This window comes from Simochromis diagramma, unplaced genomic scaffold, assembly GCF_900408965.1.
Source record: "Simochromis diagramma unplaced genomic scaffold, fSimDia1.1 OVJJ01000419.1, whole genome shotgun sequence".
Classification (NCBI taxonomy): domain Eukaryota; kingdom Metazoa; phylum Chordata; class Actinopteri; order Cichliformes; family Cichlidae; genus Simochromis; species Simochromis diagramma.
The window spans coordinates 5,436,426-5,462,115 of NW_024387244.1; the positions used below are offsets into that span (position 1 = coordinate 5,436,426).

At 40.8% G+C, this 25,690-nt stretch overlaps 1 protein-coding gene across 4 annotated transcripts; it reads left to right on the plus strand.

Moving 5' to 3' along the window:
* Positions 1 to 2,384: 2,384 nt before the first annotated feature.
* On the plus strand, positions 2,385 to 25,688 carry tjp3 (tight junction protein 3). Of its 4 annotated transcripts, none has more exons than XM_040052885.1 (30): positions 2,385 to 3,592; positions 12,066 to 12,122; positions 12,625 to 12,746; positions 12,848 to 12,950; positions 13,041 to 13,389; positions 13,527 to 13,630; positions 13,760 to 13,949; positions 14,203 to 14,275; positions 14,402 to 14,499; positions 14,626 to 14,725; positions 14,860 to 15,045; positions 15,209 to 15,309; positions 16,005 to 16,089; positions 16,765 to 16,841; positions 16,973 to 17,066; positions 18,590 to 18,663; positions 18,803 to 18,875; positions 18,983 to 19,056; positions 19,233 to 19,296; positions 19,381 to 19,537; positions 19,896 to 20,004; positions 20,096 to 20,315; positions 20,408 to 20,613; positions 20,710 to 20,805; positions 20,936 to 21,015; positions 21,114 to 21,324; positions 21,448 to 21,548; positions 22,447 to 23,022; positions 24,098 to 24,156; positions 24,259 to 24,379. In XM_040052885.1, exons 2-30 carry the CDS (start codon positions 12,075 to 12,077, stop codon positions 24,377 to 24,379), a joined length of 3,951 nt encoding a protein of 1,316 aa, XP_039908819.1. In that variant the 5' UTR covers positions 2,385 to 3,592; positions 12,066 to 12,074. The 4 variants fall into 4 exon arrangements, with proteins under 4 accessions (XP_039908819.1, XP_039908817.1, XP_039908818.1 ...); XM_040052883.1 differs by lacking the exon at positions 2,385 to 3,592 and adding an exon at positions 5,830 to 8,052 and having other exon boundaries at positions 24,259 to 25,688; XM_040052884.1 differs by lacking the exon at positions 2,385 to 3,592 and adding an exon at positions 8,071 to 10,169.
* Positions 25,689 to 25,690: the final 2 nt, after the last annotated feature.

Consider the following 25,690-nt stretch of genomic DNA (forward strand, 5'->3'; position numbering starts at 1 on the left):
GGCATGCTGTGTTTTCTGTGGTTTAACAGGAAGAGGAGGCAGGGGTGGGATTGTGTGGTCACTCCCGTGGAGTGATGGGATCATTGCAAACCTGACGCGTTTTTTCTCTTTATTGTGGCTTCTTTTTCAGCCGACAACTCTTCAGTTGTGCGAACTTTTTTAATAATGGGGGCAGGCTGTGTTTTCTGTGGTTTAACAGGAAGAGGAGGCAGGGATGGGAGTAAATTCTTATTCTTATTTATGTCCCACTTCTCTAACATGCTTGGTGCGTAAGGTGACAGAACCTTGTGTTGCTTTTTAATAATGGGGGCACACAGTGTTTTCTGGGGTTTAACAGGAAGAGGAGGCAGGGGTGGGATTGTGTGGTCACTCCCGTGGAGTGATGGGATCATTGCAAACCTGACGCGTTTTTTCTCTTTATTGTGGCTTGTTTTTCAGCCGACAACTCTTCAGTTGTGCGAACTTTTTTAATAATGGGGGCAGGCTGTGTTTTCTCTGGTTTAACAGGAAGAGGAGGCAGGGATGGGAGTAAATTCTTATTCTTATTTATGTCCCACTTCTCTAACATGCTTGGTGCGTAAGGTGCCAGAACCTTGTGTTGCTTTTTAATAATGGGGGCACACAGTGTTTTCTGGGGTTTAACAGGAAGAGGAGGCAGGGGTGGGATTGTGTGGTCACTCCCGTGGAGTGACGGGATCATTGCAAACCTGACGCGTTTTTTCTCTTTTATTGTGGCTTCTTTTTCAGCCGACAACTCTTCAGTTGTGAGAACTTTTTTAATAATGGGGGCAGGCTGTGTTTTCTCTGGTTTAACAGGAAGAGGAGGCAGGGGTGGGATTAAACTCTTAGCTGGTGAGTCTTTAGCTACAGACACCCCCTATTGATTTATTAACAAACAGGCATTCCGTTTTAGGTGCTGTTTGTTCCGAGCTGCTCCGTTGCTGACAACGGAAGAAACCAACCCGATCAGTACTACCAGCCTCACCCCACTCCCGACTTACCCTTTGTTGGTCCTGCACTTTCTCTCTTTAGTCGGATTGTGTGCTCCCAGCACCCGTCACTCCCGTGGAGTGACGGGAGCATTGCAAACCTGACGCGTTTTTTCTCTTTTTTGTGGCTTCTTTTTCAGCCGACAACTCTTCAGTTGTGAGAACCTTTGCACTGGAAACGCGATCGTTAGCTCTAGCATAAACGTGAGACATATTTAATAAAGGTTGGCTTTCAGCGGTATTTTAGACTCAGCGATGCTTTAGACGGACCAACTTTGGAGTTCACTGGTGTAGAGTGTCGCCAAGGCTCTATTTATGCTATTTGGAAGCTCCTTCGAAGCACCTTTGTTGTGACGTTGCAAAGGCCTTTGTTGTGACGTTGTAAAGGCCTTTGATCTGTCCGAGCTTAAGCCCCGCCTCCGACCGACTCTGTTGTCTGTGATGGTTCTCAGGCTGTGGCAGGGTCTGCACGCTTGAAGTACGCGCACTACGCGCACTACGCGTACTACGTACTAGGAGAAGTGCGAGGCTTGTGAAATGGGACGGTCTAGTCTCCGTCGCGCTTCCCAGGTTGCCTAGCAACCATGATACTAACCGCTGGAAACGTGTCATACAACTTTGTTTGACAGAAATGAAGGAGAACATATTTTGTTCATTTGTTTGTTTCTACAAGAGCTTTGTGTGATTTGATAAGTATCTGAGGCTGAGACCACAGGACAGTAAAACATGATTTTTGGGCTTCATTTCTGTGCTGAACAGTCATTTAAGATTAGTTAGTAAATAACAATTAGCTAATGTTGTTCATGAGACTAAAGTCATATCACTTTGGTAATGTAAGTATAATATGGCCAATGTTATAGTTATTATATTAATCATTATTAGCTATTACAGCAGTGAACATGAACTGTGTCAAATACTGAGCCTCAGTACAGATTCAAGTTGCAGTTATTTATATGTCTTATCACCTTAAATAAACAGTCAGAAATATTGTATTTCTGATCACTTATCAGTACATATCCTTATTTTTACATCTATAAAAACAAAGCTGACACTCAGCAGATGCCTTTGTGTCAAAGTAACTGAGGATAAAACAGAAAAACATGAAGGAGATTTTCCTTGCCTGGGATTTTATAGCAGATAACCTTAAAAATATTCTGCAGTAGATACATTTGTTCAGTATTGAAGTGAAGAAATTAGGCTTTCGTGTTGGAAATTTAAAAAAACAAAAAGCAGTGGCAAACAGCGCTGTAAACAACGGTAGCCTGGTGGGTAATAAGCAAGCGAATAACGCAGAAAACAGACTTTTTTATGGGAATCTATTCCTGAGAGAGAGAGACGGAGAGCTCTGCATGACGTGTGATTTTTTTTATCATGGTGGAGTTAAAACAGCAAAAGTAAGAGGGAATTTAAGGTGTTTATTTAATGTTGATGTGAAGCGAAACGTGAAGACAGTTGCAAGTTTTGAAACATCTTTGCCATACAGGGTTCAAAATACTTGAGTACTTTTTAAACCTAACTAAAGAAGATACACTAAAAGGAAATAAGTGTTTGAAAAAAACTACACAAAACAGGAGTTCTCGGGTTTCACAGTCGAGTAGTCCTTCATTGATACTTTTGCATCTCTGCCCAGACCGAAGAAGCCATGAGAGCGGTGAGTGGAGTCCTTTAAACTCGTGGTTCAGCTGAAGATGTAGCAGCGAGGCACCGATGATCTTCTCTTCTCGGTTCAGTTCAGGCCTTTCCCCTGTAAGGAAGTAGGAACGCTCCCAGCTGGGCCTGTGTCCATATGTTCACGGCTGGGATGGAGAAGGCCACCAGCTCCACCTGAGAGCCACAGATGGTCACTTGGAACCAGACCTCCTGAAGTCAGCTTTCTTGGTGTTATCGGTGTCTAGGGCCACACCTGGGTGTCAGCTGCTCCATCTCTTTTCAGTGAGCTTACATCTGCGGTATCTTTGGAAAACTTTATGATGTCATTAGTACTGACAGTATCAGAGCAGTCACATGTGAGTGCAGACAATGAGGTGCTCGGCACACACCCTTGCGGTGAACCAGATTGTACCTGCTGACTGCCTGTGGTTTATCTGAACACAGTTCGGCTTTATTATTCAAGTCCATGCAGTGATTTCCACGCCAACGCATTCAATATGAACTTCCCCCTTTAAGAAGCTCCAGGGGAAATACAGTTTCAGGAAGTAAACTGGTGCCCATAAAAGACATTTTATTGGTTTTCTCAGATCAACTTTAAACTTCAGATCAATTTTTTTAAACTTTGATTTCCTGCACCCGAAAAAATTAAACCGAGATTAAGACGGTGACTAACATAATTGCGTAAAGCACACGCCCAAAGCAAACAGGGAGGTTTCACTTCCTGACAGACGCTGCCCCCGACGTGATGACGTTTTTCACCTGTACGTTGAACAGTTAACGCCACGCCTCCTGCTTACACCTGTTTTCAGGAAGATTTGTAGGAGAAACTTTTAGAAGTAGCGTTACAGCCAAGGCGGGTAGGTGAGACCTTAACGAGGACTACTGTTTATTTGGACGAAAGCGGTCTGAGAGTGAAGGAAGAAGCCTTGAAGCTACGAAGAGCACGTTTACAGGTGAGTTAGCGTCGTTTCTGTCGGTGTTTACTTCCTCCTGCACAGCTAATCAAACCATCTCAGCTTAGCCTGTGGAGTGAAAGGTGAAGCTGAAGGATCATGTGTGACATAACTCTGAATCAAAAAAGTTTTTTTTCTGTGGTTTTTCTCACTTTAGGTGAAGTTAGTCGGATGTTTACAGGCCTGAAAGCTTTGTCGCTGCTTGACTGCAGTCCTCACAGGCCTGTGTGACAGCTGTGGTTTTCTTCTTAGTCATTTTGTGTGTTTTTGTTGGAGTTCCCCCCACAGTTTAACGTGCTTGCCTTGATTTGTGTGCTTGTCTGTGTTGCTGTGATGCTGACTGTCAGCTGTAAACTCCACTTTCTTATTCCTCACCTTACTGGTTCGGCAACACACAAGTTTCTACCTGTCCGGAACTGGAGTTTCACACTAGTTTCGACTGCATTCCCAACCTGCTGCGTCCTCCTCTCCTCACTCTGCATATTTACACACTCATTGTTTGATTTGGGACTGACACAGTCGCTTAAGACTGCTGTTCTCGTAAGTTCCGTACTGCGCATGAGGTGCTTTTAAGATTGTGGCCCGTCCTTTCTGGATTTTTAAAAGTTAATCTAGGTTTTAAGGTTTCTGTCATCGCAGCTGTAGCTTAGTTCAGTTCAAATAAAAGGAGGAAAAGGTTTGTGTGGCGTCCATTTCCCAGAATGTGGACGTGTACACTTAAATATATTAACCCTCAAGTAATGCAGATTTTATCAGCTAAAATAGCAGAGTGTGCTCATTTATGACCACACTATTTTTGAACAGAGAAACACCCACAGGCATCTGACAACAATGGCCGCAACATCCCTGATGCAGCATTAAAAGAGCTGCATCAGGGCTGAATATACAAATGTAAGGAATGTAACTGAGTTTTTCCCATTGAGAAAGTGCTGGTACATTGTCCCAGATATATCAGATATGTGGAGTTTCTTATAAAGAAGTCTCAGTCTCTCCAGATGTGATGGTGTTTGCTGTAGTATTTTCACTGCTGTAGTGTTAACTTTTTTGCAGTCATCATTCAAACAGGGTTTCACTCTTCATCAAAGAGGTGCTCACTCCAAGGATGGCTGTAAATGTGTCTGGCTCCCAGCTCTTTGAAAAATACAGGGGTACTTTGTGGTACTGCTTGAGTTTATCAGACGTTATCTATTACCCATTTGCTAAACTTGTGCACTTGTGTGTACAAGAAACATGACATTTCTTACAAACCAAAACTTTTTTCTTTCTTACGACAGAAAAAAAATGCAAATAAAAACTAAAGGTTGGATATCAGAAAAGGTGTGTAACTTTAACAACAATTATTATTATTATTATTATTATTATTGTTATTATTATAAAGATATTAGAATATCCAGCAAAGAATCGAACTAGAGGTCATATATCTCAGTTTCTTGGTTTCTCTTCTCCGGCTGCCTATAAAATCTAGAATTTGAATTCAAAATCCTCCTTATTTAAAAAAATAAAAGTACTGAATGATGAGAATATCGTAATAGTATCATAACCTCTCCAGTTTACTCTCACAATGCTGACTTGCTTGGCATTCCTAGAATTTCCAAAATTAGAATTGGAGGCGGAGCCTTTAGCTTTCAGGCAAGTCTCCAGTTTGGATTCAGGAGACGAATACCTTCTCTACTTTTGTAAATGTTGCTTTTTGAGAACCTTTATCATGAGCTGACCCTGAACCATGCCTTGGTCATGCTCCTCAGGCTACATTTCTTCTTCACTCACCTCTCACTTGCCCATGTGTTTATATGCAGCTACTGCATGTTGTTACCTTTGTCTTCTCTCCCATAGGCTGTTTGTCCTCGCCTCTCGTCTTCTCCTTTTTCCCTCCCCTTTCTCTCTCAGGAGTTTTCTTCATGTTAAAGATGAATTTTTCCTTCCCGCTGTGATCAAGTGCTTGCTTATAGGTTGTTGTCTGATCTTTACCTCACAATATAAAGCATCTTGAAGTGACTGCTGTGACACTTTATAATAGAAACTTAATTGAACAGTCAGGTTTTGTTTTGCTTCTGGTTAAAACATAAAGTAGCATTTTATTTGTATATGTGTAATATATAAAGTGTGTTTTGTGTAAAAGGGGTTAAAATATCTAGCTCTGAAATATCTGGCATTTTTAACTTTTACAATGAGTTGGAATAACTTGCATCTTGCACTGCTGCCACTGATGTACATAGGTTTAATTTTTTATATACATTTTCTTTTTATATTTCTTAGACATTTTTTATGTTAAGGTGAGAGAGAAACTGTCTTTCTCTTTGTCAGGATGACATGTACAAAGAAATCTGTGAGTCTTTGAATCTTGAATCTAATTGCTAGCAAATATCACTAAAATCAACATGTTTAAATCCTAATTATTTTTTTTTAAAGATGCCATATTATATAATTCCAGTTCTAAATGACTCTATATTTAAATACAGCTGGGGTCATAAGTGACGCCTCTCAGTCTCGACTTGAAGGTTAAAGAGAAAACGCCTCTTGTAGCATATCTCACTTAACGTGTGAGGTATTATGCAACATCCCATATTGTCATCTCCACCGCCGTCCAGCAGTGCAGAACTTTAGCAGTCGTGCATATAATTCCAGTGATGCCACCAGCATTGCTCACATTTCACATTTTTCCGTCTTTAACGGGAAAACTGAGGGAACTTCCTTTTTTCTTTCCAATTTTGGCTTCCATGATAAAAATCAAGCAGCACAGGCCTCTTCTTCTCTCTCTTTTTCTAAACCGCTTATTCGCCTTGAGCTTGGTTCGAGGAAACGTGCTGAAGCACTCCAATAGACGTGTTCGTTAAATAATCATGACCTCAATAGTTTTTGCTGTGATGGAGCAACCATCCACCATACACGTGTGACCATTTGCATCCTCATGCACAAGGGGCTGAGCATGTGTGGTATAACTCATGTTATGGCGCTGGGATAGCTGTAAAGTGTGTGTTTGCAGTACTACACACAAGACAACACAAGTAAGTCCACTGAGTGTGGACGCCACAAAGCCCTGGCCTGTGTAATTACAGCCTCTTTGCTGATTGTGTAAACCTCTGGAGTATTTGTTCTGCAATGCTCTATATTTTACACTAGGAGGCTTTGCTTTTCCACATTCCCCAACGAACTCGTGTACTGGAGCCTTCCTGCCTCCGTCGGTTGGTGTTTGTTAGTTTGTTTCGATGATGCACCGTTGAAGAATTTTAGTTGTGAATTTTAGTTAGGCCTCTGCATTCATAGTGAAACTCAAGCACAACAAGGTGACCTGGAGTCGATAGTCAGTCGTTTGCATATTGAATAGCCAACAGGAGTGGCCTCTCTATGAAAGCAAAACAAATAGAATATCCTGCTGCCGAGCACACTGCAGTCCTCGGCGTGAATGAGTGAATATTCACCTACTATGAATGGTTTCACCTTTGCTACCTGTTTGTTTGTTTGTTTGTTTTTAGCAACCGTAGAAGTCTGTTTATTAAGATCAATTAATAATTCACACCTGGTGCTCTCGCTGACCTCATGCCGGCTATTCCACCTGGCTGAACCCAAGTTGGCATCGAACATCTGTTTTGTTTCTCAAGTTTTATAATACAGACACTGATCTGTGGATGAGGGATTTAGGAAGTAATAAGCTGTTGGATAGTGTTTTCTAGTGGCTTCATCTCCTCTTTGTCCCCCTTCCTCCTCAATGATTTGGGTACATGTCACACTGAACACTAAAAAAAAAAGGGGAAAAAAGGCTACAACACGCCCATGCTGTGGGGCATATGTAAATGTTAACCATGGAACAGAGATAACATCAGGCTCTCTGTTGCCATTTCCTGATCCCGAGAAACAGCCTGTGTAGGCACATCAGGACACTTACACGAAGCTGGAAGATCCATAGTGCTGCAAACACCCCGTCAATTATTAACAGGCCAGTGCTCTCATTCCTCCAATGTAACCATGGCACCGAGCAGACAGAAACTCAGCCAGTAGCCTGGGATCTGCTCCTGCCTTGTGGGAAAGTAAGACGCGCACATACCACTGACAGCGGGAGCAAGTGGACCTGTTTGACTTTATGAGCCTGTCACGAAGGAAACTATTGGGCAGACGGATCTATGGAGCGATCTTCACATGACTTCTCCATTGGAAGCAGAGGGATGACAGTTGCTACTTTTATTTATTTTTAATTTTTAACTTCTGTTTTTCTTAGTTTTCCTTTTCTTTTTATGGCAAATTAATGTTTGTCGTGAAGAGGCTTGCAGACCTGCATCAGTGACCATGTGTGACTGAGACACAGACACAGGATTATTAACAGATTTGCAGACAGCTGGAGATCTTTGGTGTCTGTGAATGAGTGGGTCAGCACTGTTATCATTATGAAGTTGACCGAGCGACTCAAACGGCTGAAGCACTTGGGCTCTGTGCCTCCGGAGCCTCCGCCACTGCTGGTGGTGCCTGTAAGTGAATGGATAGTAGTTATTTTATTTGTAGTTCCTTTTTCTATTACAGTAACCAAGCAGCTTTACATTAACTTCAGCTTTAAGAGAACTTCACAGGTTACTTCCCCCCCACTCTTCCAGCGCTCTCTGTTAAATATCATGCTCAATTTGAACCCACAGAATTTTATTTTTATTTCTTTATTTATGTTGAACAGTTAGTTGAAAGGTTTTGTTTTACAGTGAAAGAAAGTTTAAATCAGCAGAATTTCTTCATGTCTTGTTCATCAAATGTGCCAAAGTTGTGGAAAATGTATTCTTTATTGAACACACTGACTCAGTGACAGTTCAACTTGGCAAAAAGTACGTGAGTGACTTGTAAAACCTTTGTTTATCTACGTGTGCTCCATAGCAGGCTTTTTCCACAGTTCGGTGTAAGAAGGAATTAATTTTCACATCAAAGAATCTGGGATATATTTATGGAACGGGCCTCGTTAGGTGATCTCAGTAAGGTCAAAGATTCTGAACATTAAAGCATCGTTTCTCTTCTATTTTTAATCCCTCTGTCAATGATTTCCTTGTGACACAGTTTTGTTTTGTTTTTTTGCTCCTTCACCGAGCCCACACCCGAAGGTATAAAAAGAAGGCCTGAACCCTGAGGCTCCTTTTGTTATGCTTCACAGTTTGGAGGAAAAAAAGCTGCTCTTTATTAGGGCTTTTCTTGTAGTGGACAAACTGAAGATTGGTTCTGATGTGCTTTTATCGTTGCGCTCTCTTTCGCCTCTTTCAGAAGTACGCGCCATGCTCTTGGTATGATCTTCTCAGGAAGCGTACTCCTAAGGGACCTCCTTAAATTTCTTCCTGTTTTATTGTGGACGGATTAACATGGAGACGGTTAGAAATGTAGATAGCCACCATCATATCATACGAATCTATGATTCTTCCCATACAACCCTGTGAAAGTTGCTGTGATAGAGCCATAACTGACAGAACAGACTTGTCATGTCATTGTTTTTTTTTTATTTATGAGGACGAGCCCTTTTTGTAACACACATTTACAATTTGTGTCTTAATTGGAACGTCTGACCACAAGTAGCTTTTAGAGACATATTTTCCCCCTTTAACTGTTTGTATTTAGACCTTTTCTTATAATTAGTTTAAACCTCTTAAGCTCTTTTGATATTGAAACTAAGCCTAAACCTTACAGTAGTATTAATATATTTTAGTCTCAGTCGTCCACCAGCATCTAAAATAATTATTATGTGAAAAGAGAATAGGAAGATTGTTTGTTCATGGATCCAGAGATATGACGTGTTGAAGGAGGCATGTCTAAAAGTTTGCATAAAATATGCAGAGATTTGAATTGCAAAATTCTACTGAAACAAGGTTTTTCCCACATGGAGGAATTACTTTTTTTACTGCCCCGAGAAGTGGTTTGTGAAAACAAACAAACGCTTTCTTAATTTCAGTCTAATTTATTTAACCATAATTGATATTTTAGATGAAATAATAGACTGATTTCAATTACTGTATGTGCAATACCATTAACAGTCATGTGAACACACCCTTAAAAACTCCCAACCAATCAGTGACTGTCTGTTATTTAGAGCTAAATGATATTTTTCTGCCTTGAAATGAAAAAACTTTGAGCTTTCTAGTTCTTAGCCTGAATGTTCAAAGCTATACAAAAACGCAAGGGAGTGATTACCCTACCTGACATATTTAAGGTGCTTCCCAGTTCTCCCCAGTTCTGGTGGGTTTAAAAGGGCAGATCCACCTTAAAAGCCATGTTTATTTAATGACACTAGAGAATGACTCTTAGAGTGGGCAAAGACTCAAAGGGGAGGAGCACTTTCCAGGTGAGGTCTTTCAGTCTCTCTGCCTGGTGTGAGAGAAACACCCCAGCTGGTCATATTACAACCAATTTCAGCACGAGGATCTAGTTTCAACCACCATCCATGCAGAGCTCACTGGCGGGCAAAGTAACCTGAGATTACTGGATCTGTGATTGTTTTTCTGTTGCCGGCTCCATATGGGATATAAAGAGCTGGCTGTTTGCTGAGCGCTGGAGGCAGCAGGTGTTTTGTTCAGGGTAGAAATCCCAGTAGGAAATGGAAGTCAGGTTCAAAGATCACATGGTAAGTGCAGATGAAAATAAACGAAGCATTTATGGACTTAGTTGTGCTTCCCTTTAGTGTGAAAAAAGCATAACTGTTAAAGATTTACAGAAATGTAAGGACGCTAGTCATTAGTGATGTGCATCAGCTCCCTTAGATTAATGTTGTTTGAAGCTGGAAAAATGATGACCTGAAGATGGAGGAGTGTCCTAAAGGAGTGCAGCTGCAGGCTTGGCAGTCTTGGATCAGGCGTTTATTAGCAGATAACAAATCACTGTCGGCTGTCGTTTGTTTTTGTAAATAATCAATTTTCTTTTGGAATATGGACGATGCTCATATTTACATCTCATCTCTCTCTGATCTATAACGATGCGATCTTTATCTGCAGTTTCACATGCATCTCATTGCTCCGACATCGTGACCTACATCCAAAGTTAAATTTTAACTGGTTGTAAAGTCAGTGAGCTGTAAATGAGCTCTGAGAGCGTAGACCTTCCCGGCAGCTCGGTGTCCTTCTACATTGAGTTGTTTTGTATACTTTGTTGCTGATGTGATTTCCATAAAGGCATATACTCCAACTACTCATCAAGCCTATTCACGGACTCCTCAAAAAAGTTGCTTTGCTTGAAAACTGGCACACTTAAGTGACCTTTCTGTGTCGCTTGCAGCTTTGAATCTATAAATGCAACAAATCTACTGCAGATTTTTAAAAAAACAAAAAAAAACAAAAAAAACGTAACTACTTCAGCTGCTGTTTCAGTCTACCTTATCATCAAATCAGAAAAAGTCATGACCAGCTTTTGTTTGAATACTAATGTCAGTACTTGTATTTTGGTTTTTTTTAACCTTCTCCATGTTTATGATTAACCAAGTCAAACAAGAGGCCTGCTGTTCCCAGGTTAGACATTGTACACCTGCGAGTTTAAGGTTTTCCTGGTGATCATTTGTGAGATTTTATTTTTGTAGTTGTTGTTTTTTTTTTTTTTGTGTAACCTAATTTGAAAAACTAAACAGTCAGAGTCAGCAAATTGAGGTTGTATAATTAGGTTATGTGTTTGGGTGTGACTGGACGTTGGCTGCTCGGCTGATGTTGCTGTACTTTAAGCACTAATGGGCCTTGTACTTGTCGTGTGCCCTGTTCAGTGTTTAAACAAACTCCAAGTCTAAGCAACACTACACCACTGTGTGTCTGACTTGAGTATCAGGCTTTACTCGTTCTGGCTGTAGCTTAGCAAGCGTCTTCCTCTGTGTATGAAATATAGTCCATGGCCAGGCTGCAGTGTTGGCTTGTTTTTTTTTTTATTTTTTTTTTTAAAAAAAAAAAAAAAAAAAAAAAGCAAATCACATTGGGCATGTTGCCATGTTCCTGTAAGTCAAAGGTCGTCTTTTTTTCACCGATATAAATCCCTCCCAGAAGAATCTAATAGTTCCTTGTCACCAGTTGCTCTACAGTTTCGTTCATCCCCAGGTACTCGGCCAAACAGCCATGTCTACTTGTTCCTTATCTCAGATGCCAGGATGGAAAGCTCTTATTTGAAACAATAAGCTAAATATTGTAACTTGATAATGTCAGCATGGACTGTGTTAAAGGATCCCATTGCATTTTGCTCGATTCTTATATATATATATTAAAATTTTTCCAGTTGTTGGTTGTAGTCTGTGGCGTAAAGGTGGTTAAAAACATGCACACACATACCAGGTAGCCCCTCCTCCATACTGGTCAGGCAGGATTGCGACAGGTGAGAGCATGTTGAGATCAGGTTCACGTATTGGCACATTCTGTCTTCCACTCAAGCTCAGCTGTCCTCTCTGTAAGGACCTGGACTATATGTTGATTATGAGTTAATTAATCATGATTTATTATTGTCAATTGCTATAAAAAAGATTATTTTTCTTATTGTATTTTTTCCCCCCCAGAAACCAGGCATGGAGGAGATAACAATATGGGAGCAACATACAATAACACTAAACAAAGTAAGTGATTTTTTTTTTTTTGTTTGTTTGTTTGTTTGTTTGTTGTTGTTTTTTAATTGAATAATTGAGATATATATGTGAGGTGTTATGGTGAAACCGCTAGCGTGTTTTACTTTTCCAGTTGTTTAATCAACATGAAATAATGAGTAGGCTAAATTAAGTTTAACATGGAGATTCTAGTGTGTGGCTAAACAAATACACATGTGGAAAGTGTGTTTCGTTGTGGTTTCTGAGGGACTGTGTTCAAGTCCTCTTAGTTTCACAGCACAGGCTCCGTCAGGAATTCAGTGACACACCCTGCTGCACCCCACGGCACCAGCCAGCTCTTCGCTGTCCTGCCTCATTGTTGGCGACACTGGAATGTGTTCTTTCCTCCTCCTATCTCTCTACTGTATCTCCCACTCATGCTCATCCACCCACCTACTTCCCTGCACTCTTTACTGTCCATCATTTTCTCTCTGTCTCATTTTTTTTTTTTTTTCTTGTTCTTTCTAAATGGCAGGATTCCAAACTAGGATTTGGTTTTGCAATATCAGGAGGCAGGGACAAGCCGCAGCCCGATGGGGACACGTCAATTCTGGTGTCAGATGTGCTGCCAAATGGACCAGCCATGGGACGGCTGTTGTAAGTTGGAGGCCTTTTGCTTTTAATGTGTGTAGAGACCTCTTTAAGATTTGACTGTTGAATGAACACCTGGCTGCCTGTGTATACTTGTACTTCTGCAGCACCAAAGACCAAATTGTCATGGTCAATGGCGAACCTATGGACAACGTCCATTCTAACTACACCATTCAGACTCTGAAGTCTTGCGGCAAGACTGCAAACATAGTAAGTGTGCACCGAGCCTTATTTAATTTGTGCCAAGTGGCTTCCAATCTTGGGTTTCTTTCTGATGGGCGTCTTCTGCGTCTTTCCCAGACAGTGAAACGTCCTCGTAAGATCCAGATCCCAGCAACCTCATCCACCAGACCCACTCGGGCAGCCTCGCACTCCAACTTGCTGGATGCGGACCCTCCGAGACGGCAACGACGCCACTCTGATGGGAGTGACAACATGGAGTCCAGCCGCTACCGTGACGATGACCGCTATCGTGCTGATGACCGTTATCGCACCAACGACCGTTACACACGCCGAAGCCCCACGCCCGAACGCAACGGGCTTGCAAACGCCGCGCCATTGATTTCATCAGGGTACAAGAGGCTGCCGCTCAAAAATGTTTCAGAAAAACCCATCAGAACTACTTTGATTAAAAAGAAAACCACAGATGGTAAGATTTCAGGAATGAGAGCGAAGGGAAACTTTTTTTGTTTGTGAAGAAGCGAAGCTTTTTAGACAAAAATAATCTGCTCAGCTCATCTTTTTTAAAGTGCTTATTTCAGTATTTCTGGCTTTATTTTTCTGCAGAGTATGGACTGAAACTGGGCAGTCAGATCTTTATCAAGCACATGACAGAAACTGGCCTAGCTGCAAGGGAAGGCACCCTGCAGGAGGGCGACCTCATTCTCAAGGTAATATTTCACTTGTCTTGGAGTATTTTTAAGCTACAACTATTCTACAGGACTGGAAGATTTCATTATTAATCTTCAGTTTGTCTTAATCGTATCTGTGTCGTAATCGTAATTTGTATCTGTGAGCAGATCAATGGCATGACAACAGAGAACCTATCCCTGCTGGAGACCAAGCACCTGGTGGAGAAGAGTAGAGGCAAACTGACCATGACGGTCCTCAGGGATGACCGTAGATTCCTGGTCAGCATCCCAGAGGTGGAGGACAGCCCCCAGAACAGCGATTATGAACGTCGCAAAGACAGCAGCTCAGAGCTGGATGGTAAGGGAATCAAACACAGGGGAAAAGGTGGAGAAATCAAAACGGTGAAGCAGCTTCTACTTATTTCATGGGTGAAATCAAAGTGCTGTAAAGTCGGTCTAATCCTGTAATGTCCCTCATGTTTGCTACAGTCAAATCCCTTTAAATGTAGAACTTTTTTGGGCTACAGGCTCAGATTAATTAATTCAATCTTGCAAACACCCCCTGTATAACTTGAAAAGTTAATACATTTTCTATTTCTGTCTCCCATCAGAAATCTCAGACATTGATGAGGACGTTCCAGCCCACAGGACACGTCCAAGCGCCAAGGAGAGGCGGACACGCAGGTACAGACTTTACCGTGTCACCCCGCCTAGTAAAAACTAAGTCCACCGATGTAATGCACAAAAAACGTAAATCCTTTATTGGATTTGATCTAAAAGCACTGAAGAAATCTTTTATTTCTCACACAGAACAAAAGCTGAACCTCCACTGCCAAAGTCTCGGGATCAATCGCCTGTGCGCTCCACCTTATCCCGGCCACCTGTAAAAGCCTACGCTCCTCGCCGAGGTCAGTCCTGCAGAGAATTACTTTATTTTATTTTACTTATTTTTTTTGTGCAGAAGCACAAAGATGCTTGTACTCAAACCAGCACTGATTTGCTGGTTTTCTAACTGTTGATTATTGTTTATTCAGCTCCGTCTGAATCTGAGTCCGACCACAGTGCATCTCCTCCTCCTCCTCCAGTCAGGAGAGAGAGGGACAGGGACAGCCTGGACCAAAACAACAAATACAAGTCAGTTCACACGGATGATATCATTAAAATGACCTAGGTTTATTTTATTAAAGTGTATATATACATATGTTACTACATATTAAATGCAGTTAAAACTGTATGAGACATTATTTTTGCTTTTACTCTTTGAGCAGATCTCTATCAGGAGTCTCCACCCTCCCCAACCCCAAATCCTCTCCTGTTGCTCACAACTGGACTGCACCCGTCTCCGCCTCCTCCACTTCCTCACGCCCTCGCAGGCCGGTGTCGGAGTCAGACTCTGACCCCGAAGGTTCCCCACCCCCACGCAGAGATGGCCCTCGTCTGGACAGTAGATACAAGTACGGACATTTCTTTATCCAGTTCCAGGAATAAACAACAAAAGCGCCAAGATCACTTGCACAGAAATATTCAAAAACAGAAGCCATAATTTGCACCAGCGTCATCAGTTATTTTGGTAAACAATTATTCATTCATGCCCCCAACCCTTTCTTGTCTCTGCAGAGTTCTGCCTGATCGTTACGCAGGCCGGGTATCTTCCCCCATCGTTGTTCGCCAAGATCCACCAAGGAGGGTCAACTCACCTGTGAGGGGCCCGCCTCCAGGTCTGCACAAAAACACGCAAACAATCCAGTCTCCTTGTGATGTACACGTCCCGGACTTTGTCTCACACCTCCTTGGAAATATTTACTTTATCTTTAAATGTTTGCTTATGACCACGTGTCAGCAGTGAGATGAAGCTAAGGCCAGAGCAGAATATGAAAGATGCACATGAAAACATAAGATGGCTTGTAAGTGAATGAATGTAGAAGAGATAAAGTAAGTAAGAGTAAAAGAGTGCACGAGCAGCATCCAGCAGTGCACGTATGAATGCATGTAACACTGCATGCAACACTACACTTAAAATATAGAAGGAAATGATGGCTAAAAAATAATATTCATGTAAATATTTTTGAAAGCATTATTTATAAGTGAGTAGATCAAAGCATAAAGGTGGAAAACATTATGTATAACTCTTCATTCAATCGTCTCATTGAGATCAAAACATTTTCCAAGAAAGGAGAGACGACAGATGCAATAATCATAAATAATGTTGGGTAATAAAGAAACTGTAGTATCTGAAAACAGTTGTTATTCCACACATGAGCATTAAAGATACTGGATTTTGAATTGTGGAGATTTGAGGCATCTCGGGAACGTAAACACACAATGGAAATGCTGCAGATTAATCAGAAGTAAATATGTTGTTTACTGTTTATATTAATAAAATTAATCTATAAACGCTTTTCTTTCTCCTCAGATTCTGACTCCGAGTCGGATGGCTTCTCTGAGCCTCCTCAGAGGCGTAGCACCACATACAGTCAGGACTCTCTCAGCAGATACAGGTACACATGAAACCCCCACACCTACCTGAAACCCAACAAGATCTCACGGACCGGAAACTGAGCAGACTCTGTGGCTCTCTGGTTGTTAAACTTAGTTAATCATATATATTTTTAATGTTAAACTACCTAACCTTTGCTCTTTGAGTTGTTTAAATTTGATTTTCATTTTGTGCTTTGTCTCATTTGGAAATTTCTTTTTATTTTGTCTGATTTTCTGTTTTTGACTGTGTACAGAATCTGTGCTTTAATTTTGTTGACCAATAAAATAAAACTGAACATGTCCTCTCCTATATGTGGCTGAAGTGTTGATTAAATATAGGACACTCGTTGCAGCAACAATCATATCGTAGAATAATTCCCTAAGACTCAAATCAAAGTCTTTCAAAGTTTTGCGTAGTGTGCATGTGTTATACAGCATGTTTGAATCTCACAGTGAGCATCACAATCAAGTAGCTAATAGCTAAACTTAATAGAGTGGTTAATTTCAATCAGTCACAAAGCAGTTTACCGCCAAAGAGAGAGCTTCCCTCAAACAGAATAAGGTGAATATTCAATATTTTAGTCTCATCCTCTCATCAATAATCGTCTATTAGCCGCTGGTCCCCCTCGCCAAACGTAACTGAGATTTGTTGTCTTCCTCCTCCCTCACTCCCACCTCCCTCTCTTCTCTTCCAGGGTCCTGCCAGAAGTTTCCCTGCAGCCAGAGGTGGAACCACCAAAATGGAGCACTGCCAGCAATCCACCACAGAAAGGTGTGTGTGTGTGTTTTGTAGTGAGCAGTGGGAGTTCATATTTGGTGCCTGGAATCTAAAAGGACGCATGAGTCATCTAACAAATAATAAAACTTTCCATAAAGACAGTCTTGACTTATTGATCTCCACAGCGAATTCGGACTCTGAATCAGAGGCCAGTTATGCGCCAGTCCCCAAGAGGGAATCCACCGGCAGTAAAAACTCAGCAGCCAGAAATAGATACAGGTGAGAGACGCCTTCCACTTTGACTGTCTCATCAAACGCATTGAGTCGTGCTTCATGCTTCAACACCTATTTTTTTATTTATTTATTTATTTTTATATCCACCTTCTTTTGATTATAATGGAACTTAATGCCTTTTGCCCCGTTTTGCTCAACATGGCAAAAGATACACTTGAAAAACTTCCCAGAAATCATCATCTGGTTACTCACAAAAAAGGAAAAAGAACATCAGATCAGTTTCATATAGGAACTGATTTTTTCTCTAAGGGAGCTACACCCACTGACCACATCACTGTGTCAGAAGGAAGCACACATGATGAGGGGATCATGCTTTAATGTCACATTAATGTCACTTCCTTCGGTGCCTACAGCTTCCCTTGTTGTTCAGAAGGAAAATGGTTCCTACATGAAACCACTCAGTTTAATAAACTGCTTCTAAAAATAAACACTGCAGCCGACTCTTTCCAAATTAATATTATTTTATTTTGTTTGTCAGTTTTGTTTATTTACTATCCTAATATAAAACCTCACACATGTCTGAGTATGAACTCCTACGTGATCAGGAATTTAAGCAACCAAACTCGACACACAGGTATGTCTTAGGCCCCTGAAGCTTATCTGTACCAGATATTTCTTGATGTTGCTAAGCAACCACATATCAACAGAAACATTGTTAGCATTGATGCACCTCTGACACCTTTGTAAAACCACAACATTTTAATATAATATTTATATTCACAAAAGTTGAATATGATGATTAACGCCGCTATATTGCGCAAAAGTTTTGAGCTTTCTATTTGTATTTTTTGTTTTTTAAGCAGTCTTGAGCACTTCTCTAGTCTTTCTGAAGAGTTTTCAGTCCAGTCCTTGTACCTGTCCATTTTCAGAGGAAGGTTTTGATTTGTTAAGCCACTTAACACTGACCTATGAAGCATCCAGAACTAGTGCAATGCAAAGAACCAATTTTCAATCATATTTTAACTCTTTTTTTGCCTATTTACTGTATTTCCATGTATGTTTGCACATTTCAGTAAATTACCTCAAGCATTTTCCATTTTCCAAGAAAAATGTCATGAAATAAGAGTTGATACGAGACTTTTGCACAGTACTTGTTTTATTTATTGCACTTTTAGCACAGGCTAGAAATAATTTAAAGCTGCAACTGTAGAAAGAGAAAGTGAAAATATGAGAAATGCAAGTTACAGCTTCACTGTGAACTGTGGGAAATCACACTGAGAGGATGTCCGACAGGTTTTTATGCTTACCACAAACACAACTGTTGCCTGATAGTAACGTGCTTTGTGCACACGGGGACTCATTACATGACTTCCTGCAGTGATTGCATCACATAATATTCAAACTGCCGACTTAGAAAACCATATCGAAATCTCGTGTGGTTTTCTAACTAACATGCACTAACTTGACCGTCAATTTATGGCTTTTGCATTTCTCATCGTATGTTTAGGGAACATTTAACAAGATGACGGCTGAAATTTAATTCAGTTTTCCCCCCATTCTTCTCTCAGAGTGCCTACTTCGGTGCCTGTAAAGCAGGAGCCTCCTCATCGAGCCCCATCGCCCGCTAGACCGCCTACAGATGGTCAGCTGATTACTTTTTTGCTTCATCTTCAACCTCTCTTTCTCTCTGTTTTAGATAAAAGCATTAGAGCACCACAACCAAAGAAAATCCTCACAAACTGAAGTCTCCCTGCTTAAAGTTTTCATTTTTTTAAAACCAGATTCCTCTGAGTCAGATGAGCTTTCACATCTTAGGAGGTCTGGCAGCTCTGAGCGGGGGAACAGTCAGCGCAGGTACATCAGGAATTAATTCATTAAAATCAGATTAAAATATGGCAGCGCGAAATGTGTTTTCTCTTAAATAACCAATATTACTGATTTCTGTTTTCTCCACCTCAAAGTGCTCCCCGTGCTGCAAATGGAAATGGCACCATCAGGTCTGGGATTTCAGTCAAGAACAACCCGCCCATCTACTGTAAGGCTCAGGATGTGTAGCATGATTATCATAAATAAGTTTTCAATCTGTGGGTTGAAATAAACAAACCTTTTTTGGGCATCAAGATATTTTTGTGCTTTTCTTCTATTTTATTTTTTTGACATCTTACGAGTTGACATCTTTTAGGCGTCTAACCATCTCTGCATTTCTTCCAGCCAAACCTGAAGAAGAGCCCCTCTATTCCCTGCCTCCAGATTCATACCCATCATCTATTCCAGGGTGAGTGCCGCATTTGCTTAAAGCGTTGCCCCGTGTCTTAGCGTCATAGCAACAGTAATCTGATTCCTTCGGTTTCCCCTTTAGGTACAGCTCAGATGTGAAGACGGTGTCATTTATAAAGGAGAGCAGTTTGGGTCTTAGACTCGTGGGAGGCAACGACGTTGGGATCTTTGTAGGCGGAGTCCAGCCACACAGCCCTGCGTATGAACACGGGATGAAGGAGGGAGACCAGATCATGCAGGTGACCTTTGTTTGCACACCTTATATGGAAGTGGTTATGGCGGCATAGATTAACAGCGTCTTGTCCAGTTTAGAAAAACTATTTAGCTTAAATGAGATGTTTATGCTCATTTGCATTTCTTTATTAGTTTTTTTTTTTTTTTTTGACTGTTGTTGTTGTTGTTGTTGTTGTTGTTGTTGTAGTTGTAGTATCCATGTCATATGTACCGAGTAAAAATGACCACTGTCCAAAAACCTTATGCTCCTAGCTGTACATTTACATTGTTATTTGACACCTGTCCATTTTTTTTAAAATATTTTAAATATGACAGAAAAAGACCAGAGTCCAAGTTCATCCCTGTTCTTCTTCTTTTTTTCAGGTTAATAAAGTTGATTTTGGCCATTTCACACGAGAAGAAGCTGCCAACTTCCTCCTTGAGCTCAGGACAGGAGAACGGGTGGAAATCTCCACGCAGCATAAGATGGACAGTAAGTGAAGAGCAAAACCTTAATATGACACAGAGATTACTTCTGTTGAGTTGTGTCACAAGTCACAAAATCTTATTTCGTCTATCTTCAGTTTACAAAAAGATCCTCAAGTCCAACCTGGGAGACAACTTCTACATCCGCACACATTTTGACCATGACCCCGATAACCCCATTGGTCTGGGCTTCACCAGAGGAGAGGTGTTCAGAGTGGTGGACACAATGCATCGTGGAAAGATAGGCAGCTGGTTGGCTATCCGCATGGGGAATGACCTGCACGAGATGGACAAGGGCACTATCCCAAATCAGATCAAGTAAGGAGAAAGGAGACGATAAGCAGATGAAGATCTCTTTGCTTCCACGAGGACTGTTTCAGTTTTTTTACATCTGCCGTCTTTTCCTGCAGGGCAGAGAAGATGGCCAACATCGAGAAGGCACAGCGGGCGACCGGAGAGAGGCAGGCAACCGGACCGAGAGCCGAATTCTGGAAACTACGGGGGCTCCGAGGGAATAAGAAGAACGAGAAGAACATGCGACGGAGTCGCGAAGACCTGCTGCAGCTCACCATTCAGGGCAAATTCCCAGCTTATGAGAGAGTCCTGCTCAGAGAAGGTTGGCATTTCTTTTTTTTTAATCATACCCTCACACAGATACTTTGTTTCATGCATAAAGGTCCAGGTTTAACAACGTTTACTGGTTTTTCTCCAGCTAATTTCAAGCGGCCCATTGTTATTCTGGGACCTCTTAATGACATTGCCATGGAGAAGCTGGCACGAGAGATGCCTGATGATTATGAAGTGGCAGGTTGGTTTGTTTTGGGCTGTTTTGATACCCCTTTTTTTATTCTTGAGTATTATTTCCCTCCTTTTTCACTTATTCTCCTCATCTTCTATTTTATATTAAATATTTTGGGTGTGTTGTTATATTTCTACAGAGATGGTTCCTCGCAGTGGAAGTGCAGATGGCAGCTCCACAGTTATTAAATTGGACACTGTGAGGAGAATAGCAGAGAAGGTGAGCAGTAACATTAAAGTTATGTTTACAGTCCTGTTTTCTGTGTCTGTTTGGTATTTCCTCTTTGATTTTTTTTTTTTTTCCCTCTCTCTTCCCAGGATAAGCACCCTCTGCTGGATATCACTCCCACTGCAGTGGAAAGGCTCAACTACATCCAGTACCACCCGATGGTTTTGTTCTTAGACCCTCACAACCGCAAGGATGTCAAGACCATGAGGCAGAGGTACAGCCCCAAATCCAGCAAGAGCTCCAGACGCCTTTACTCACAGGCCATCAAAATGAGAAAACACTGCAGCCACCTTTTCTCAGGTAATTTTAACACTTAAAGCTTTTTCCAGTACATCTATGAGGAAATAAATTTTTCTCTGTCTGCTGGTACAAGTTTAAAATGTTTACTTCTTTTGATTTATTTTTTTGTTTTTCCCCCTTCAGCTCGAGTGGACCTGGATCCCAGCTCCCACTCTTGGTATGAAAGTCTAAAGAATAAGATTCGCCACGAGCAGACCAAACCCGTCTGGGTGTCTGAAGTCACGGTACAACACACAGCTTCTCTTCACACACACACATCTGTACACTGAAGCGATTATGAGATATTATTTTATATACAGATCGATGTGGTGTTTTGGGGTTGTTTTTTTTTTCTTAATTTATTGCTTTAGTTCTTATAACAATCTAATGAGAGCACCGACTCTCATGATGTAGTTTTACATCTTTCTGTTTATTAATCCAAGTGCTGTGTGGCTCAAATGATCCATAAACCTGATTATTAGTTAATTGACACGAATATTAAGCCACAAGAAACAGAGTAGTTTGAACTACAGTTCGTTATTGACCAAAAACTGAGCCAACGTGAACTTCTAGAAATCTGCAAAAAGAAAAACAAAAATTGCACCTGTAGTTAAAAACAAAGCTTATGATGATGAGTTTGTGATGCTGGTGTGATTGAACCAGCTTTAAAAAATTCTCGGCTACATAAACAAATATAGTGCAACACAAATGAAGCATAGCACTCTGCGTGGTCCCAAAGACTGTACATAAAAGATGGACAGGCCATCTTTGCTGGGGTACACTAGCTGCAAAAAGACATGCAGTTCTATGAAAGTCTGTGAGAAAATGACCCTCTGGCTTCTCTGACTGCTAACCTGTGTAAACGCTTTCCTGATGAGTTTATGGTCTAGAGTTTTACGTCTTTTTCTGAAGTTCACTTCTTACTTTATGGTTTCGTTAGTCAAAAATGAGAATAAAGCAGATTATGGTATCATATGAGCGTGCAGCACCCACAGTTTCTCCCCTCTCTTTAATACAGAGTTTGATATAGTGGTGATATATTTTACAAAGCAAACTGTTTTAATATTTTTTTCCATTGATTATGTATTGTAAAGTTAGTTAAACACTAATAACTAAAGCTGTTTGATTTCTCTGTCTGCACAGTTGGAGAGTGGTGGAGAACAAGATTTGGATGCTTTGGACCAGAACCAGACTGACTACCTCAGTGCTGCTAGTGACCTGGAGGACACCGATGGAGAGGGCTTCACAGACGACGCCTACACCGACAACGAGGAACTCGAGGAGGCTTACCCTGGTCAGAATACAGCCAAGGTCCCAGGGGGCTCCAGGGTAGCTGGAGCTGCTTTAGCTCGATCATCCGAGCCAGCGTTCGAACACCACAGCCCCTCTATAGAACCCGAGGAAAGCGATGACGCGTACGGAGTCAGAGAAGTCCCGCCAATAATGCACGTACCTGAACCCAGGTCACCTCGTCAGACGAATTACAGCCCGCCGCAGAGCGATGCCGAGGAGGAAGATCCCTCTCATCGCAGTTTTACAGACTCAGATTTCAGCGCTCTTGATGTAGCTTCACACGCCGCTCCGTCTGAAGGACCGCCAGATTTTAGAGCCCCCGACCCCACAAGCCAGTACTCAGTGGACGAGCCTTCATACACGGAGGAGGAGCCGGAGAGCTTCCAACACGCCAGCCTGTCTGCTATCGAAGACAGATTAGAGGAGGTTTGTGCCCTCATTAAAACAGTTACTGGATACCAGTTCTTTTTTTTATTTTTTATATCCTTTTACTTAAAACCAGCTGTGTTTCAGTCCTTCACTTAACAACAAACAGTTTTGATAACAAAAGATTAATTTAATTTTTGAAACAGTAAAACAAAATGAAGTATTACTTCTAGCTTTTACTCGAGTTTAACGAAACTGGAATTTAAAATGAGGGACATTTAAGGACGTCAACTAAGACTAAACAGATTTAGTTTAAAAAAACAACAACAAACAAACATCATCCAGAGTGCCAATGTTTTATTTTGTTTTGGATTTTTTTGTTCCTAAGAATGTGTCCTGGGATTTATTAAATTGTGCAATGTATATTAATACATCTGAGTAATACAGTATTCAGACAAGTTCAGAGGATAAAAGGAAATAATAATAATACAGGCCGGGTCAGATGACATGCTGTGGTGAATGGTGAATTTCCAGAGCTGAGCATTTGTTTCCTTTAAACAATCTGTAATCGATTACAAAATTCCCTCAGGTTTTCTTAATTGAAGGTGTTGCATCCTTTAAAAAAAACCCAAAAAACTCAAGGTTCATTGGTTTTCTTGTTTGTCTACTTCTTGTTTAAAAGAACGTGACTATATTTAGTTGATACAAACGACTCAAAGTTCTGGAGGTGTTTTTCAAGGAGAAAGTTATGAAAATTTGTAGTCTGTTTTATTTCCAACTTTTTAAATGCAAAGCTCCTAAATTATTTTCCCATTAACCATAAATAAATTTTTCTTTTTCCCCCCTCATTTTTGGAACCTTATCATAAATTCTTCCTGGCTATGGAGGCGGTGCCGAATTGGCACACATATAACAACCTCATTTTAAATTCAGTATAAAGATTATAGTAAGTGTGGTTTCTGTTTTTCAAGAGGTTTACAGCCTGTTTATCATCATGAATACAGAGACTAGGACAAATCCTCAGTGTATTAACTGGTTCGGAAAGGTTTATGTGGATTTTAAAATCCATCTCTTAAAATAGTCTCTTAAGACTAAATAATTGTGAGAAGTCACTGTTTTATATCCTCTGTTACAGGCCCGCTCGGGAGAGGAAGAGCCCAGAGATGAGCAAAAGAAAGCCCCACAATTCATCGTGTAAGTCTTCTTGAGCCGTCTGCGGGTTTATGGGGTTCATGGAGTAACGCCAGACTGAGGCTGTGCGCTGATTTTTGACCCATCCGTTCTTCTCCCGTACAGGCTCGCACATCACCACCAAGCAGTCCAGTTCAGACGCACACAGATCCAGGGCAGCGACAGCTCTGAAGATGAATTTGACGATGCGGACGATATGGAATGGGGTCCCGCAACTGAGCTTTAGATGCCGAGAGGACTGATGCGGGTTTTCCTTGTGATCTAGAAAAGACGTGGAAATGATTTCATTCCCGCACTGAACTCACTGAACGCACTGTTATCTTGGATGGTATTGTCATAGTGTTTTTAAATTCATGTAAAGGGCGCCTCGTTCAGGTGTCACTGTAGCCTTTAATGACAACTGCAAGTTTTAAAGTCACCAAAAATCCTCTCAGAAGAATGTTGAGATCAAAGTGCCTGATTTGTTGTTGTTGTTTTTTTTCCAGTGTTTTTTGTATTTATAAAAAACAAAACTCTGTGAAACGAATCAATTTCAAATATATGTTTTATAAGAAATCATATGAAATATGCATCATTTTAGGAATAGCAAGGACATTTATACTTTAGATTTTTCTACATTAAACTGTTTGTTCTTCTGATTTTAAAATGGGTTTGTTTGATGATGCAGGACGACGAAAACGTACTTGATCAGCTTCATTTTACCAAGCTGTCACTAAAATCACTCATATTAACATAAGTGAAACTGTGAATATTACATGTGTTACTATGGACATTCACTGGATAGTAAGAGTAAAAGATTGGCACACTATTTAAGTTACCACTGACTGTCAGAGGCGTCAAAGGACCCAGATTCACTTTGTTGTTGTTGCTTTTTTTTTTTTTTTTTTTTTTAAATATATAATAAATTTAAAAAAAAAATCTATTTGGTAATATTAGCATCTAAAAATTAAAACTGAGATATTTTCTCCCAAACTTCAATCTTTGGCATTCCTTTTTTAGTAACCTTTAGTATAGTGGTGTTTACTGTAAACGAAGGATTGTACCAGGAAGTGCATCCAGCACAAAACATGCAGAGCTACCCGCTGGTTTGACTTCTTAAATAAATAAAGGTTCTGTGGTTAGGGGTCCATATTGTTATTGAAACGGTTTTAATTGCCTTTAATGTACAAACACATGAATATGTGCTGTGATATTTGTGTCACTCATCGGTGATTAGTATTAATATGCTTGTACAAGAGGTGGACATGCAGATTCACACATCTGCAAAAAGTAACTGTGGAAGCAAAAGGAATGTCAATTAAACAGAACAAATACAAAAATAATTTGAATTTTCTAGATAGTTATTGTTGACACGGTTTCATGTTTCCCCCTTTTTGAAATTCCCAGAAAGTAAATTTAGATTAGTTTAGCGGGATCCTCTTCTTAAAATGCGGGAGTCTGAATTAATCTTGTTTTTGTATGACTTTAACTTCATATAGTGGATCTCAAACCGCGTCGACTCAACTCTATTGAAATAAAACACATGAACTGATACAGA

Bases quoted from the DNA above. Each gene is read 5' to 3' on its own strand.
- tjp3 (XM_040052883.1), top strand. From the start codon at position 7,972: ATGAAGTTGACCGAGCGACTCAAACGGCTGAAGCACTTGGGCTCTGTG. The intron at 14,276-14,401 runs GTACAGACTTTA...TTTCTCACACAG, and splicing joins AAGGAGAGGCGGACACGCAG to AACAAAAGCTGAACCTCCAC. The intron at 17,067-18,589 runs GTGAGAGACGCC...TTCTTCTCTCAG, and splicing joins GCAGCCAGAAATAGATACAG to AGTGCCTACTTCGGTGCCTG.